This window comes from Dipodomys spectabilis, unplaced genomic scaffold (assembly GCF_019054845.1).
Source record: "Dipodomys spectabilis isolate Male_0828 unplaced genomic scaffold, ASM1905484v1 ptg000210l, whole genome shotgun sequence".
Taxonomy (NCBI): Eukaryota; Metazoa; Chordata; class Mammalia; order Rodentia; family Heteromyidae; genus Dipodomys; species Dipodomys spectabilis.
This window is the reverse complement of record NW_024870887.1, coordinates 2,206,619-2,225,537: the sequence shown is the minus strand read 5'-3', so window position 1 is coordinate 2,225,537 and position 18,919 is coordinate 2,206,619. Positions and strand designations below refer to the sequence as shown.

The following is an 18,919-nucleotide window of genomic DNA, read 5'->3' as shown; positions in this document are numbered from 1 at the left end:
ATGAAATTATGGGGGTTTAGAGAGACTTGCAAGATACAAAATGTATTTGTTTTCCTTCTCTTTACAGAAGAAGATAATGCTGAACATGTTCTTAGATACAATGATGGCCGATCCTCCCCCGCAGTGCCTTGTCTGGCTACCTCTCATGCACAGGCTTGCCCATGTGGAGAATGGTGAGCTGAGCCTTTCATTCCATTCTGGTACAGGAACTGAGTATTTGCAGTGTCTTTTCTTGGCCTTTATCAGTGAAAATTATAAGCTTGTTGAAGCTCCCATCACTTCAAGTTGTGGTTTTAACTTTCAAAAGGGGAATACTTTTTTTTTTTTTAACTGAAAGGGTGGAGGCTTATTACTTAGGATTCTGAGAAATAACACAGGTCATAAAACATGGCGATTCAGACAAAGCCCTGAGATTGCAGGGCTTTTTATTTTATTTTATTTTTTTAATGAGCCTCAATTAGTTGTACAAAGAGAATTCTTTTCTTTTTGGGGGTCTGTGGTGGGGGAGGGGGAGAACTGGGGTTGGAACTCAGGACCTTGTACTCATTCAGCTTGCTTGCTCAACTGGCACTCTACCATTTATAACATGTTTCCAACCCTGTTTTTTTGCTGGTGAATTTGGATATGGGGTCTTAGACTTTTCTGCTTCAGTTGGCCTTGAACTGTGACCCTCTAGATCTCAGCCTCCTGAATAGCTAGTATTATAGACATGCACCTGTTTTGTCAGGCTGGGATTTCATTTTGGTGTGTCTGTGTGTGTGTCCATGTCCGTGTCCATGTGTGCGTATGTCACTGTCCTTCATTTCCACCCCCCCTTACCAAACTATATTCAGCATGCTTCATTATAACATTTTCACACATGTACATAAACTGTTTGGGCCATATTGACTCTTCTTTATCCTCTCCATTTTCCCTTTGCCCTTCACTAGTATTCACAACCCAGACAAGTCTAAAACAGCTAAATTTTCAAGCAGGATTTTTGAAGGGACATTTAGTTACTGAATTACTATAGTGTTATTATTCCTTGTGGGGCAGTGTATTTATAGCCATAAGTGTTTTAGTAGTTTCATATGTAATTAATTTTCACAAAATCATTTTGTATCTGCTATGAGAAGCTCATTTGACAAAATGCATTATTAACCACATGACTATTTTACTATGTCTATTGAAGTGTATCATTTATCGATCCCATTCTAATAGGGTTGGTGCTACTATTTATCCTTACAGATGTTATAAAATGCCTAGTTATTTCTGATCAACATTTGTCTATATATTATTTTGTTATGGTGGGAAACAAATTCTAAAATTATGTGGGTTTTTTGTTTGTTTAGGTCCTTCATATGTATTGGAATAATTATTCAAAATAATAAATATTTATTTGCATAAGTGAAAGTGGCATTGTTTTATATTGGATTATGAATCTAAGAGTCTAAGTGTAGAGAGAATAAGAAGGTAACTGTTACATGACACACTTTACAAAAGCAATACTTTTACTACAACCTGAACAGTCCTTATTAGCAGGTGACTCAGCACCACACTGACCTTTATCCTGCCAGTCCTTGACTTCCACCAGCGTGCTTCCCACCCCCTGCTGCCCCCCCTGTGTGCACTGGCTCTTCACTAGCTTAGAGGAGAACAGAAGAATGGCACAAAAAGCCATATCTGTTCAACCAAATGTATCGGAGTACATTTGATCCCTTAATATTAATATGCCTATATAATTTAATAGGAAGCTATAGTTATCACTTGGAATTCTAAACATATTTCACATTATCCCAGAATAAATACTTCGAATTACAAACACCAGCTGTGCTGATGTTGGCTGGGGAATTCTAAGCACACACCTCTTTGCACTTGGGTCATTCCTTTGAAATACCTTGGTGACAAGAAGCAAGCAGTGTAGACTGCTCCGTCTGCAGTGTTGCTCCTCATCGGCTTTTAGATTAGATTTGGCTCCTCTGTTTTGATCATTGTCCAGATGAATCACTTCTCTCCCTGTTCTCTCCCTCCTGCCGCCAGTCTTTCATCCTGTGGAGTGTTCCTATTGCCACTCGGAGAGCATGATGGGCTTCCGGTACAGATGCCAGCAGTGCCACAACTACCAGCTCTGCCAGAACTGCTTCTGGCGTGGCCAGGCCAGTGGCCCGCACAGCAACCAGCACCAGATGAAGGAGCATTCCTCTTGGGTAACTGCTTTGTCTTTCAGTCTGTGTCCACGCTCCACATCTCGTGTGTCACAAACCTGTCCTGAGGGATGTCCCCCTCATGAGGTGTGCTATCATGAAATCTGAATGCCAGCATCAACACTGCGTACTACCCCATGGGATTTTCAGTATTACCTTCTTTGAAAAGGTTCCTTTTATTCAGTTGAATGGATATTACAGTGCTTCCTTTCAAACAAAATAAAAAATACATTTCTTCTGATTTAAAAATAGTGCAAGGGATGTCCCTTAAGCAAGAGTGGGAAACCTCTTTTTTCTGCCTGTGGCCACTTGAATATTTTATGACAGCAGTTCAAGCCATACAAAATTATTAATATAAGCAGACGGCCATGGGCCCAAGGATCAAATGGTTTCTTAAACTTTGTAAGGCTCACAGGCTGGATGTTCCCTGCCCTGAAGATCATGTTTATTCTTTTGAGCTTTCAGTAAGTTTTTCTTTATTTCAGGAAAAATTTTGTTCATGTTAGTAGGGCTTAAGTGGTACAAAGAAAGTAGTGTAAAATAAAGGGATTACATTTTTGCATCTCTTACATTGAGGAAAGTATTATATTTTCTAACCATTTCATATTAGTGTCCTTACCTTCAGAAGTATTTTTGTTTGTTTTCAGCAGTATTAGGGATTGAATCCAGGGTCTAGCACTTGCTAGGCAGGTACTTTATAGGGTAAGCCATACCTCCAACCCTTTTTTCCCACTGGTTATTTTTGAGATTGGATTTTTTTTTCTGGTCCTGGGACTTGAACTCAGGGCCTAGGTGCTGTCCCTGAGCATGTTTTTGCTCAAGGCTAGTGTTTTAGCACTTGAGCCACAGCACTACTTCCAGCTTTTTCTGAGTAGTTTATTGGAGATAAGAGTCTTAAGGAATTTTTCTGCCTGGGCTGGCTTTGAATTGTGATCCTCAGATCTCAGCCTCCTGTGTAACTAGGATTATAGGCCTGAGCCACCGGTGCCTGGCAGGATCTTTCTTCTTTTCTAGATGTATACCTGGACTGTGGTCTGCCTGTTTTAGCACTTCCCATGGCTGACTGACATGCCATCATGCCCAGCTTCTTCTGTTATAATGGAGTCTTGTGAGCTTTTATGTTGGGCTGGCCTGGAATCTTTGTGTTACCATTTTTAGCTAGTATAACAGAAGTCCCTTGGTGCCCCACAAAAGTATTTTTTTTAAACAACAGTATTTAGTTGGAGTTAATATCTTTTTTTTTCTGTAGTGGTTGTAAATCATGTATTGTTCACATTATTATTTTTCTTTTCTTTTGTAGAGAAATGACATGTTTTTCTTTGCAGAAAGTTGCTCTGACCCTTGTTTCAAAACTTTGCTTTTAGTTTTGGTTGATTGATGGTTGGTTGGTACGCTAAATACTAGAAGGGATATATAGGCCAGGATATAATTAACAATTCAGATTCTTACACCTAATACCATATTAGACTTCAAGTATTAAAAATCATGTAATAGCCGGGCGCTGGGGGCTCATGCCTGTAATCCTAGCTACTCAGGTGACTGAGATCTGAGGATTGTGGTTCAAAGCCAGCCTGGGCAAGGAAAGTCATTGAGACTCTTATCTCCAATTAACCATCAGAAAACTGGAAGTGGTTCTGTGGCTCAAGTGGTAGAGCACTTGCCTTGAGCTGACGAGCTCAGGAACAGTGCCCAGGCACAGAGTTAAAGCCTCACAACCAACAAAATACAAAATAACGGCAACAAAAAAACTCTATAACAACTAATGGGTTCCCCTTCCACTTAACATTTAACCAAAAAAAAAAAAAAAAAAAAGCAAACAAACTCATTTTAGGGATTAAAGAAAATAAATTTTAGCACCTATGTATATTCTGTATCCCTGATGTTTTCTAGAAATATAGGTTAGAGAATTCCAATGCTGTTTTTTGGTTGAAGGTCATTTTTCAAATCATTAAAAAAAACTTGCATTTTCTTTTTAAAACTTCCTTTTCTTTTTAACTCAAATAAAGAGAAGTTAGAGATTTTCCATTTTTTTCCTTACGTAAATTTAAAGTACAAGTGCTCTAATGTACTAACTGTTGTTAGTGAATGATTCTCCCTTGTTTCTTGTTTCATATCTTAACTTTGCACTGAGATAGACTTACTCAGCTACCTTTCTGAGTCATTGGATTTGCTGGTAGTGTTTCTTCTGAAATTCTCTTTCCAGATGTTGGAGAAAGAGCATCAGGAAATTTTTGTTCCTCTTCTTATTAGTTTGTACCTACCTACTCATTTAACTAATTTGTAATCCTTTCACTATTTAAAGATAAGTGACTGAATAATGCTTTATGATTTTTACAAAAGTAACTTTTTTATACTCTTGGAATTTTTTCATTGGGTTACACATTCTGACAACTACATAAATCACAAGTGAATATTTGTTTGGTCCTTACAGTATTCTTTTGAAGTAGATTGTCTATTTGTCATTTTTATGTTAGTTTTATTGTATTTTTTGTTTTATGAGTTGTTTTAATTTTGATATAGTGACTTAAGATTCTGCTGTGAGAAGAGATTGAGTATGATTAACTTATTACATACTTTTGAAGTTAGTATCAGAATGTATCAGCTCTGGATTCTGGTGGTAGATGCATACAGCCAGTATGTGTATCTGTCTGTAGGAAATTTGTTTTCAAAATTGAGGCTCTACATGTAATGAAATGGCCCTTTGAGAAAGATGTGGGTGAATCTTTTAGTCTGGGTACAACGAAATTTCCACCTGATAGAAGTGTTTAAACAGGTTTCTTTTGGTTGAGTTTGTTTTTTGTTATTATTAGCTTTGTTTTGCTTGTTTGTCTTATTTTGGAGAGGCTTGCAGGGACTCCAGCTCAGACGTACTAGGGAACTGACTGCTCTACCACTGAACCTCATTCCCAGGCCCTTTCATCACTATAGTAGTAATCTCTTTGTAGGTTTTTCACTGTGTCCAAACTGATCTTTTTTTTTTTTTGTGCCAGTCTTGAACTTAGGGCCTGGGCACTGTTCCTGAGCTTCTTTTGCTCAAGGGTAGTACTCTACCATTTGGTCCACAGCACCACTTCTGGCTTTTTCTATTTATGTGAGGAATCGAACCCAGGGCTTCAATTTAAGGCAAGCACTCTACTACTAAGCCACATTCCCAGCCCTGAACTGATTTTTTGGACACATGTTTCTGTATGCTTACAATAGATACATTTAGAGTTTTTAATCTGTGAATTTACATTGTAGATTTGAATTGTATAAGCTTTCATACCTGGAATTTATTGATTTTTCCAAAAGGTTCTGCTTCATGTTAGTAACTTTGTAGTAATACAATACTTAGGCCTTGTTCATTGAGGTAGTTTTCTGTTTTTCTTTTTGCTGCCAGTACTAGAGCTTGAACTCAGGGCCTGTGTGTTGTCCCTGAGCTTTTTGCTAAAGGCTAGTACTCTTATCACATGAGCCATAGCTCTACTTCTGGTTTGTTTTTTTTTGCTGATTAGAGATAAGAGTCTAATGGACTTTACTGCCGGGGCTTGCTTAGAACCGTCATTATCAGATCTTACCTTCCTGAGAAGCTAGGATTATGTGTGTCAGCTCTGAGGTCTGGCTTCATTTAGTTTGTTTTTATGGCCCAAACTACCATATGGTAATATATCTAAGATTCATCCTGTTCAATCATCTTGAATTCATTTAAAAGATGCTTTTCTGCTTTGTGCTAGACACTAATAGGCACGGGGATACAGGGATATATCCACCACACAACACACACACACACACATACACACACTCACTCATACACACACTCACTCACACACACACACACACACACACACAAACACACACACACACACACACCAATAAGCAAAACAAAAAAATCATACACACACACACACACACACCAATAACCAAAACAAAAAAATCAGATAGAGATCCCTACTCTGTGAAACTTAAGCTTTAAAGAGTATGAAAGCAACTGCTAGGAGTTGCTAGTGTCATAGTTTTCCTATTCTTTCTGGACATCTCATCTCCCTTTATCTTTGTGGAACCATGTGAATGGTCTTCACCAGTTGAATGTGGCTAGGATGATGATACATGTCTTCCAGAACAAGACAGGTAACAATTGGCTGCTGTCTCTACCCTTTGTACTTTCTAAGCTGGAAGAATTCCATTAGGACCCAAAGGAGTATGACACCAATGACTTAAAAGAAAACTGGATTCTCAAATGATGGGGTAGAGAAGATTGTTTACCAACCTGTTTGACTGAGATGGGAGTGTGATAAAAAACCTTATGTTGTCCAGTGTGGTGATGCATGCTAGAGGCAGGAAGATCACAAATTTAAGGATAGCCTGGGGACTTAATGAGACCCACTTCTAAATAAAATTAAACCTGGGTGCCAGTGGCTCATGTCTGTAATCCTAGCTACTCATGATACTGAGATCTGAGAATCGGGATTTGAAGCCAGCCCAGGTAGGATTCTTACCTCCCTCCAGTCAATCTACAAAAAGCCAGAAGTGTAGGTGGCTCAAGTGGAAGAGAACCAGTCTTGAGTGAAAAAGCTCAGGGACAGCATCCAGTTCCTGAATTCCAGCTTCAATACTAGCGTACACACATACATACAAATTAAAAGGGACTATGGATGTAGCTCAGGTAGAATGCTTGTCTAGAGTACATTTGGGTTCAATCCACAGCATCATATTAAAAACCAAATCAAAACACTTGGTGAAATTTTAGTTTCAGCTACAGCAATTAGTGCTAGAAGTACAGTTCATGGAAGCATTAAAATGTGTGGCATGGGCTTTGTAGTCAGGTAGCACACTGATGACCTGAGGACAAAGGGGAAAACCAGAAACCCACTATACAGTGATGACCAATTAGACAAATTTATCATCTGTGATAACTTGGAAGGCAGACTCACCCTAACAGAGTCAAATGTTAGAAATGATCAGAGAGTGATTCTATGAACGAGAAGTAAGATATTATAAGAAAGAGATGAGCTTAAGAAAGAATTAGCGAATTTATAAGCAAAAAGGGAATAGAGGAACATTCTGACAATAAAAAGAAAAACACTGCTTCTGGACCATAGACTCTTCCAGAGTAAGAGCTAAGAGCTGAGAACACCTTTAAGCAATGAAGGCCTAGAAAACATTTTCTGGTGATAAAAACAAAGTGACTAGTCCTGAGATGAGGATCAGACCTAATGCATGGAGTTTTGTTCTCAACTGCCCACCAGAATCACCTTGAACTCACCTGCAGAGCTTCTGGTTTATTAGTCAGAGGTCCATGAAATCTAGACATAGACTTTTTAAAAAATTGTCAAGTGACTCTGTTGTACAGCCAAAGTTGGGGCCTTGTTTCATGTGGCCTCCAGGTGGCTTCTGTTAGTTGAAAGCAAGAAGCATAGAGAAAAATGAATGCAAAGCTTTAGAGTTACATCCAGGAGAGAACTGTGTGGTTACTGGCACATAGATCTGATGGGAAAGGAACAGATCAAAGGCCTACTAACTTTCTGATATTGGCAAAGAATCCATGAGCCTAGACTGATGAAGCTTTTGACTATTCAAGCTGTATATCACTTGAGAAAACTGAGCGCTTGCCCTGGCAGGGTAGGATGGTGTGTTGTGAGGGCTGTAGAGCTCAGCAGAAGGCCATTTAAGAGTCCACTCAGTCAGGAGGATACAGGGTAGTGAAGATCCTCTGTCCCCTGATATTGGGACTGGGAAAGGAAGATGCTTTTTTAGTTCATCAACTTGCCTTATTGTCCTGATGAAGACTGTGCTATGTCCAGTGATCCTGGATGCTGAGTTGAGTGGGCAGCAGCATTTCTTTTTTGGGTGTGTGAGGTATGGTAGGAGGAGTTGACTGTACTCTATGTATAGAAAATGGGAGCAGAAAGATTATTATTATTATTATTTTTTTGTCAGGTGCTGGGGCTTGGGTGCTGTCCTTGAGCCTCTTTCTGCTCAAGGCTAGCATTCTACACATTGAGCCACAGTGCTACTTCTGGCTTTCTTGCATAGTTTATTGGAGATAAGAGTCTCACAGGGACTCTTGGGTTGGCTTTGAACCATGATCCTCAGAACTCAGCTTCCTGAGTAGCTAGGATTACGAATGTGAGCCACCAGTGCCCAGTACAGAAAGATTCTTGATGGTTGAAGAGCGGCATTTTCCTTTTCATCCTGGATATAACTAGATTATCCATCCTTCTATGGTACTAGGTCTGATAAATTCTCAGTCTAGGGACTTTAAAGCTGGTGGTGCCTTCTCTCTCGTCTCTGCTTTTATCCTTCCCCTGCTGATACCATTGGCCCAATGGAAATTTCTCCAAAGGAACTTGTGGAGACAGGAACCCTTAATGGAAGGAAACTGGCCTTCTGAGTGGGTGGAGAGCCCCTCTGCCAAGTCTGTCTAGGACTCTGATAATGATTTTTTTTTAATGAAAGATGATTAATCAGGATTATAGAAATGAGGCAATTAGAGATTGAGTACAAAAGTCATGTAGGCATTGTTAGAAAAGTAAACTTGACAAAGACTTAGATGTCTGCCAATAGACATCTGGGAAACAGCTGGAGTGCTCGGCATGAAGGCCCTAGGGCAGGAGTGTACTTGTGAATATAGAGAACATCAAGGAAGCCAATGCAGCTGTAGTAGAATGGGCCAAGGAGGACTGAAGGAGAGGAGGTCAAAGCATTGACTAGCCCTTTATCAGGCATTGTAAGGACTTCTACTCTGAGTAGAACCAGGCGTCTGTGTAGGGTTTTGAATAGAAAAACAACAATTTGATTCATGTTTTAACATGACCTGTATGGATGCCTAGCACAAAGTAAATAATAATTAAAACATAATAGAATTTGTTATGATTTTAGCAATAGAAGTAGTAAAAAGTGTTGAATTGTGGTATGTTTTATTAATCGGGATAATGGGCCTGATGAAGGCAGGGAAGGAGAGGGCAGGGTAGGGCAGATGAGGGGAGGAGAAAGGAGGTGTGGTAGAGGAGGGAAGGGGAGAGAGGCTAAGACTGTCCTAAGAGCCAAGATGAGGAAGGCTGTGGATGAAACACACATGTTAGGAAATGATGTACTCTGTGTATGTGTTCGTTGGTGTCAGGATTTGAACTCAAGGCCTTATGTTCTCACTTGGCTTTTACAATTATGGCTGGGGATCTCCTACTTGAGTCACATTTTTTTGCTGGTTAACTGGAGATAGGAGTCTCAAGGAATTGTCTACCTTGGCTGACTTCAAACTGCCATCCTCAGATCTCAGCATCCTGAGTAGCTAGGATCATAGGCATGAGCTAGGATTGTAGGCTTGAGAAAAGGTCTAGCATGTAGCTCAAGCTGGCCTTGAACTCATAATATATTTCCTTCTGCCTCCACAGTGCACATCATGCCCAGCTCAAGGATTCTGTTTTGGTCATGTTGAATTGTTAAATGTCCATGTGGAATTGTCGAGTAGGTCATTGTATATGAGTCTGAAGTTCAAGAGAGAAAGCTAAGGTCGAAGTAGAAATTTAGGAATCATGGACATATACTCTAAGGCCAATAGGCTGGATGGTAACATGGAATGAATGAAGATAAAAAAGACTAAGGGGTTAAGAGCTGATTGTTGGGGTCAAGATCCAGGAGATTTTGCTGCTGATAGGTAAGTAAGAAGACAACTCTAATGCTTTGTCCAGCAATGGGAATGGTTACCATAGGAACTGAAGGAAAAGAGATGGAGAGAGAGAAAGCAGGTATAGACATTCTTCTGTTCCTGATCATGTCTCCCGGTGATCTCACCTTGAGACATGATCTTTTTTTTTTTGTGGGTCGTGGGGCTTGAACTCTGGGCTTGGGTGCTGTCCCTGCACTCTTCAGCTCAAGGCGAGCACTCTACCGCTTGAGCCACAGCGCCACTTCCAGTTTTCGAGTGGTTTATTGGAGATAAAAGTCTCACAGACTTTCCTGCCCGGGCTGGCTTTGAACCTCGATCCTCAGATATCAGCCCCCTGAATCGCTAGGATTACAGGTGTGAGCCACCAGCACCGGGCAAGACATGATCTTAATATGCAGCTCAGGCTGGTGACCAACTTACCAACCTCCTGCCATGATCATCTTCCTCAGTGCTGGTATTCCAGGCATGTACCACTATGCCTGGCCCTAAGACTGTTTATGAAAGCAGTTCTTATTTGGATTTTGGAGGACCAAGAGTTAGGTAGGTGACAGTCTATTTGAGAAAGAGGTTTTATTTGCAAGGATAAAATGGATTCGTCTGAGATGTACACCCCAACCCAGAGGCTGGCCTCTTACAGGGAGAGATCCTGAAAGGTTACAGCTTTGGAAAGCAGAGGAGAAACTGCTCACTATAGAGTTTTCAGACCCTGAGGAAAAAAAGGGAGAGGGATGGGCTGAGCTAGGCATGTTCACAAGTGAGTGAGGACAGAGGGTCCTTCCTTCCCACATGCACACAAGAGTGGGTGGTGTGAGTTTTTATATCCACACTTGCAAGGTTACATGAGCCTCCTTCTCTAAGATATTTGGCTCATCCTCACTGTCAGGTCTGTGTTGCCCAGAGCGTTTGGGTCATTCTTGCTATATAATAAGCCACCCCCAGAGTTAACGACATAAAACACACCGATCATTTGATTACACCCTTGGATGTGGTGTCAGGAATTTGGACAGGGTTGAGGGATTGACTTGGTTCTGCTTGGTGTTATCTGGGGCCTTAGCTAGCATGACTGAAATACAGGGTGAGTCGAGGGATGGAGGCTTCTGCACTCCTGTGTCCACTGGCAGCCTGGATGGTGAAGGCCCGTCTCAGCTGGAATGGCTGCTGCCCTGTGTCCCCTTCATGCGGCGTGTGTCTCTCATGCCCCGGGGCCTATGTTTTAGGAGAGAGCATCTATAGCAGAGGCAACTAGACGAGCAAGTGATACAGAAACACCAAGCAGAGCCGCTGGCCCTTCTCACCTCCTGGGAAGGTGGGCAAGGCCTCTTCTGCTGTGTCCTGTGGGATCTAGGCTTTACTCAGGCAGCCAGATGAGGGAGTGGAGTGGCATGTTGCAACGAGCCCAGGGGATGGGAGACGGCTCTGCGGTCAAGTCTTGCCACAATGTCTGTTTGAAAAATATATATACAGTGTTCACATAGAAGCACATCTTCCTGTAAGAGGTTAATTTGGCCACAGAGTATCTTATGCTTTTCTGCTAAGTTATGCTTATGAAAAGAACCCTTTATTAAAACAAATAAGCACATGATTTATATTGCCATCCTTAAATGATTCAGATTTGAAGGAAGATTTCCAAATAAACTGTTTTGAATGTAATTTTTTATTTTTTATTTAACCACTGTTAAATCTTAAATCTTAAACGTCATTTTTCTTGGTCTGGGTACATTTGCTTTTCTGATTCTGATTCACTTTCAGTCAACCTTCTTCTCTTTCCCTTCCCCTCCTCCTCACTTCTTGCTCACTGTCTTTCCCATTGCGGTAAAGCATTCATAATACCAGATTCACTCTGTTAACCTTTTCTGGGTGTGCAGTTCACCAGCATCGATCAAATTCCCACTAGTGTGCAGTCATCACTACTGTCCATCTCCAGAACTTTTCATCTTCCCAAATAGAACCTCTTATGCCTTTCTTGTGCCAGGAGGGGCTTCAAGTCCACCCCTCCCCTTATTCCCTGCCTCTTTTCTCCCATTCAGACCTCTGCCTGTCCTAGCTTATACTTTACAAAGATAAATCTAGCCAATGCTCACATAGCTAATCCATGCAGGAGGGTAGGGAGAATTGAAAAATGAGGAGTGGTATTATCCTAATACGCTAACCATACACAGTAGAATGCCTTAGTGGAGACACTTACATAACAAGTTGGTGATAAGAAAATTTCACCTTTCTTCCAGCAGATGGCAGACTCCCCCTCTGAAGGTGTCACCTTCAAAATCTACTAAAATGAGGAAGTGTGGATTTACTTAACAGACGTTATTAAGTAAATGTTACTTAAATAAATATTAATGAGTGGCTTATATATGTATAGTTTGGAGGTATTAGTGGTAGCAAAATTAAACTGTTTGTTGGGGGGCTGGGAAGGTGGCTCAGTGGTAGAGTGCTTGCCTTGCATGCCTGATGCCCTGGGTTCGATTCCTCAGCACCACATAAGCAAAAAGAAAAAAGCCGGAAGTGGCGTGGCTCAAATGGTAGAGCACTAGCCTTGAGCTGAAGAGCTGAGGGACAGCACCCAGGCCCAGAGTTCAGGCCCCACAACTGGACCCCAAAAAAAAAACTTTGTTGGAAGGAGTCAGCAAACTGTGTTGTTACAAACCAAGAACAATTAAGATTATGGTTTTATCCTTGTCTGAAACAGTATTTAATTTGTGACTAGCTTCTGTCTCCTGGTATCACTGGAATTCTAAGATACTTTGATATATGTTCAATGAGGAAAGGTGTGCTTACTGTCCATTGTTCTATCCAGTTATAATAAGTCGTTTGCCATAAGTAAATAACTACTTTGAACATAGCTCAGAGCTAGGCAGGAGGGTTACATTTTTTTTTTTTAAGTGTAAGACAATATTCTTACTTGTAGCAAGCAAGAGATGGGACATACACATGAAGAAATTAAAAACTAAATCTACGCAATCTGGCCCTTTGGCCCAGTGCCTGGTTCTTTTTAGGACAAGCTGCTGAGGCCATGTCCACCTTTGGCCGCTGTCTCTGCGATGCTGTCACTTGGGAGCAGCCCCCTCCCTGCCCTCCACAGCCCCTGCACGCACTTCTCATCAGTGCCTTCCACATGGAAGGTCGGCAGACTGCCTCACTTTCCACTCCTTCTCCAGGGTTTCCTTACTCCATCTGCATTGAGATCTGGTGTTCTCTCTGAGTCTCTACTCTGCAGCCCCTGAAAACATGGCTGTTTATCCTTGTTCCCTGCCTGTATTTAAGGGTCACATGTGAAATCATTGGTCAGGTGACCATGTGACTGATCATCTGAATGAGCTGGTGGAGAGTGAAGGGAGTGCAGAGACCACATGCATCAACTGGATCACCCTCTCCACCCTGGTGTTCTGTGGCAGTCTAACCTGACCACGGATTTGGTGGCTTCAAACACTAGAAACTGATGGTCTCAATTCAGTGAGTCAGAAGTCCAGGCAAGGATGATATGGCTGGATTTTCTGCTCGAGGCCTCACTGAGTTGAAATCAAGGGGTCAGCTAAGGCTGTAATGTTGTTACTTCTGAGGTTTGGGAATCTGCCAGTTCACTTATTGTAAGCTGAGTTAATATCATTGCAGCTATGAAACTGAGGTCTCCATTTTCCTGCTAGTGGCTAGTGAAGGATGACTTTCAGCTCCCAGAGGCTGCCTGCAGTCCTTTCCATGTGGTTTACTTAGAAATTTGCAGCCTGGGCATTTGCTTTCTTTCAGGCCAACTGGAGTGCATCTCCCTAATTTGCTTCTCTACAACCAGTCCGAGAAACATTGCTTTTAAAGGACGCAACGTTAGACCAGGCCCACCAAGGGCAATCTCCCTTTTGCCATATAATGTAACATAATCGAAAGGAGGAATGGCTCATCAGGTTAAGTTTCACTCAAACATCAGAGAGGAGCATTTATACAAGGAAAGGCCTAATCTAGAATTCTGTCTACACTAGTCATGTTGGTTGTTTTATTTCTTACTTTCCAATTTGCCACTTTTAGAGCCTTACAGCATGACTCTCTTAGTTTAAAAAATGTTGAAAAGCAAGCAAGTAAGTTACTGCTTTGGGGCTGCTGTCGACTTGGCTATGTCCTTCTCCTTTTCTAATTGCAGTTGTCTCCTGACTAGTCCTGCCCCTGCAACTGCATGGGTCAGATGGGTTGACTCCAGACCTGTGGTCACCTTACCAACAATTTGAGTGTCTGTGGGGTCAAACCTTTTAATACCCTAGCCGTGCAGTTTCTTAATTTCCTCAATTCTGACAATAGTCTCCACTGAGCCTCAGTCACATTCCAGCACAGTGCCCTGGCAGTCTCCCACCTCTCACTTTTCTACTTCCCAAATCTCTGATGTACGTGTCCCCTTCTTTGCTGACAGCTTATCATCTGTCTGATCTCTGCAACTTCTCCCTATTAACTTATCATCTCCTTCCAGTTTCTCATCCACTAACTTGTCTGCTTTTTCTATTAGTCCTGTCCTTCCTCTCTTATCCATTTTAGATATGGCATATGGCTTATACCAGTACCCTTGTACTGTGACTTTTTCTTTTTTAATCTGTCTGTCAACCAAAATCGTGGCTGAACTAGTTTATCCGCTTTCTCTTAGTATTTATGAAGGGCAGAGTAGTGTTGCCAAGTGTTTGAGGTCACTCCATTTTGGCACTCAGCCTTGTAATGCTATCGCATTTCTCTGATCACCATGCTTTCCCTTTCTGTGCAATGACTAAAGACATATTCTTTTGAACATTCTACCCCCCACTTCCTCTTTAAGTAGATGACTGATGTCTTGATTAAGAGAAAATGCTCTTAGACAGGGGTGCCATAACTTTGTACTGCCAGGTCTGTTCACTGAAAGAAATGAAAGAAGACCCAAGGAAATGGGAAGATGGGCTCTGATCATTGATTGATTAGAACTCTTAACATTGTTAAAACAGCTACTCAGACCCAGGTGCTGGTGACTTACGCCTGTACCTAGCTACTCTGGAGGCTGAGATCTGAGGATTGGAGTTCACTTCTAGCTTGGGCAGGAAAGTCTGTGAGATTCTTATCTCCAGTTAACCATCAAAGTGGCTCTATGGCCCAAAGTAGTAGAGAACTAGCCTTAAGCAAAAGAGTTCAGGGATAGCACCTAGGCCCTGAATTCAAGCCCCACAATCAACAAGGGAAAAAAATAGCTACTTAGGAGGCTGAATTCTGAAGATCCTGGTTCAAAGCCAGACCAGTAAGAAAAAGTTTGCAAGACTCTCCAATTAATTCGCAAAAATGTTGAACTGGAAGTGTGACTTAAGTGCCAGTTGTTAGTGAAAAAGATGAATTAGAGTGCAGGCTTTGAGTTCAAGCTCCAGTGCTGAAAATGTTGATGCTTCAAAAGATACCATTAGGAAAATGAAATGACAACCCATTGAATAGGAGAAAATATTTGCAAATTATATGTTTTACAAGGGACTTGTGTCCAGAACTTTAAAGAACTCTTAAAACTCAGCAGCAACAAGTGCACCTCCCGGTCCCTCTCCCCCTCCCCAACAACCCAACATAAAAGTGGGTAGAGTGATGATCACTAGCAGCTTAGGGGAGGACAAGGGGAATTGTTTAGTGGGTATAGAGTTTCAGTTCTGCAAATACAAGTTTCAGAGATTTCTTTCACAGCAGTGTAAGTAATATACTTAACAATACTGAACTGAACTGTATGCTTAAAAATGGTTACAGTGAGGGCCTGGAGGTATGTCTGAGTGGTAGGTGAAGAGGCCCTTAATCACATTTCAACACTGTCCCTACCCTAAATGATTAAGATTATGAGATTTAAATTATATGTGTTTTGTTTTTACCATGTTTGTGTGTGCTTGTTTGTTAGGGCTTGATCTCAGGGCTTGGGCATTGTCCATGAGTTTCAAGGCTAGCACTCTTGAGCCACAATTCCACTTCTGGCTTCTTGGTGGTTAAATGGAGATAAGAGTCTCATGGCCTATTCCTGCCATGATCCTTCAAACCATGATCCTCAGATCTTAGCTTCCTGAGTAGCTAGGATCATAGGTATGAGCCACCAGCTCCTGGTATTAACCGTGGTTTTTTAATTTTTATTTTTGGTCATGGGGTTTGAACTCAGAACTCGGACGCTGTCCCTGAGCTCTTTTCCTCAAGTCTAGCACTTTACCTCTGAGCCACAGTGCCACTTCTGGTGGTTACTTGGAGATAATATTCCTAACCAGGGTGGCTTTGAACCAGAATCCTCAGATCTCAGCCTCCTGAGTAGCTAGGATTACAGGAATGAGCCACTAGCACCCAGCTAGCCATGACTTTTAAAAAGAATAAGCTCAAGAGAAATGGGTCTGAACACACATTTCTTCAGAGAAGATACCCAAATAGCCAGTAAGCACATGAAGAGATGTGCATCAACATTAGGGAATTGCAAATAAAAAACATGAGATATTGAGCTTGGTGACCAGACCTATAATCTCAACACTCAGTAGTCTGAGTTAGGAAGATCCTGGTTCAAGGCTAACGTGAGTTACATAGTAAAACTGTGTCAAATATGAGATGCTACTTCACATTTACAAGGGTGGCTAAAGTAAAAAAAGACAGTAACAAGTGTTGGCAAAGATGTAGAGGAATTAGAATCCTTACCTTGCTGGTGGAAACATGATATTGTGTGGTCACCTTGGAAAACAGCATGTTAAACACAGAGTTCTAACTCTAAATATATAGAATTGCAACTCATGTTCATACCCCAGTTGGAGAGTTTGGGGACTTGGGGATTAATAAGGTACCAGGGGTATGCGAGAGGATGAACAGAATCTATACAAAATGAGACTTCTTTATTGACCTAAAGGCCTTCCTCTGAAACTAGATGTTCTACAACTGTCTGAGGGAATAGGGTAGTGGTATCCTGGCACCATGTATCAGAATGGGATGTTTGAATTGTTGCTCTTTCAGTCTCTGAGTGTTACCCAGTTTCAGTTGTGATCTTTGGCCGCACTGTTTATCCTTAAACCCATTTATAGCTGCAACAGGGCTGTTTGAAAACAGAACATTTGAAATGGATCCAGCTGTTTCTAAAGACGGATGCTTATCAAAGAGAGAATCGACGTGTTGTTGATGAAACAGTAAGAAGGTTTTTTCGCTGTAGCCTGAGGATTCTTGGAGCACACAGAGGGCAGGGAAGTTTTGTAGGGATGGATGGCCGAAACCAAACGGTTCTTCAAATGAGCAATTTCCCGTAGCTGTCATCACTCAGGCATGCACAGCCCTCTCTTCAGCGTTAGATCTTTGTGGTTCTTCCAGGTGGCCACCAGAACTGAGCTGGAAAGTGAGTGTCCTCCCTGCTTCCATGTGTGAGGGAGCTCAGGGCCCCGTGTGACCAGGCTGGGTGAATTGCTTTCTCTCTGCATTTTCTCAAGTACATATTGCTGCAAATGTATGGCTTTCTGAGAAACAGCTTAGGGAGAACTTTTTCTAAATAAATCTAGTAACTGTATATTGTATATTAATTATGTTTCCTCTCTATATAGTGACTATAAAATGTCCAGTTATCAAACATTCTTGTGTTACTTACTGGTGATACCGTTGGATCACCTGTGATAACTAGATTTTTCTCCTGAGCTCTTTTAATACCGCAGCAGCTTCCCCCTGGATGTCTCCAGCCGGGTTACAGGTTGGAGATATCCTGCACCCTATCTCACCCCAGATACTGATAAATTCCTACAGTTCTTCATCCAGTCCATGCTTCTATATTTACCCCATTAGTGGACATTTACTTCTTGAAGTTTTATTGGCTCTTCTGTCGTACATAATTCTAATAATTTCTAGTTTACTTTCTTGGATGTATAGGTTGATAATTATATCACCTCTAGAAAACAATAACCTAACTAGTTGCTGATAGTTATACCGCTCTATGTTTGCCTCTTCTTATTGCCAAGAGCTTTTGTAAATCACTGCTGACCAACACTGGCTGAAAGGAATCATTTGTACTGCTTGTTAACTGTTCAAAATACTAGGCTCCCAGCTCTGGGAATCTTAGCTGCCCTGGGTTGAAGCAGAGGTGTTGCCTTGTTTTCAAGTGCCTAGGAGTTTCTTATATTCAGACAAGTTATACACACACTGCATCAAAGCAGGGCTGAAGAATAGTGATGAGGGTATACATTGCTGAAGTTTGGTGTTTATACCACACATGGTGTCACTTGACTGCTGGCATTCTCTCCTGATTTGTAGCAGTGTTTACGACAGCCCAGGTGCAGTCAGACAGGTGGAGAACATTTACCCTAGTGTTATTCAGTAGCTCTGAGTACTTGTGAAAGTGTAAGCCTTGGAGAGTATTCCAGACATAGAAGCATGGGGAAGAGTATCCTTTTGATTTTTTTTTTTGGGGGGGGGCCTGAACTCTGGGCCTGGGCGCTGTCCCTCAGCTCTTCAGCTCAAGGCTAGCGCTCTACCACTTGAGCAACAGCGCCACCAGCTTTTTTCTTTTTGCTTGTGTGGTGCTGAGGAATCGAACCCAGGGCCTCAGGCATGCAAGGCAAGCGCTGTACCACTGAGCCACCTGATTTTTTTTTTTTTTTAAATACAAGAGTCTCTATGTAGCCCAAGCTGGCTTCAAACTTGTGGTCCTCCTAGTGCTGGGATTAAAGATGTGCACCACCATATCTGGTGCTCAATTTTCCTTTCTTGGGATCCTGGCTGTCAATGAGTTCACTTCCCTATGACTTTGGTACTCTGCTTTTCTGCTTTAGCTGGCTACATACTTTTTTCCCAAGCCTAAATTATTGGTCCCAGTCCTATCTCATTCTCTGCTACCATGCAGTCTATCAGTGCATTCAAGCGGCAAACAGCTACGCAATGCAAGAGAGCTAGAAGCAACTTTCAAAACAAAGATGACTTACAACACACTAAAATTTTATCTTGCAAAGTAATGTTTTGAAAGTTTTTATAGTTATTTCTTTGGTGTGGCATTTTAATTTATATCTTGCACTCACAGTCCACACTACGACAGTATGAAACTATTTGTAGTTGCCTGACACACTCTATTTCCTTTGTTTCTTGGTTTTGAATCTGCTGGTCTAGCTGCTTTTATCTCCTCTCCTCCCTG

The 18,919-nt window shown here is 41.6% G+C and overlaps 1 protein-coding gene across 3 annotated transcripts in view; it reads left to right on the top strand.

Annotated features, from left to right (window-relative positions):
• The window catches only part of Dtnb (dystrobrevin beta), a 199,708-nt gene that overhangs the window by 68,889 nt on the left and 111,900 nt on the right, over nt 1-18,919 (top strand). For all 3 annotated transcript variants that reach the window (XM_042696649.1, XM_042696651.1, XM_042696652.1), the window contains exons 7-8: nt 68-173; nt 2,020-2,186. In XM_042696649.1, coding sequence (XP_042552583.1) covers nt 68-173; nt 2,020-2,186 — 273 coding nt within the window. The remainder of the gene's footprint in view (nt 1-67; nt 174-2,019; nt 2,187-18,919) is intronic.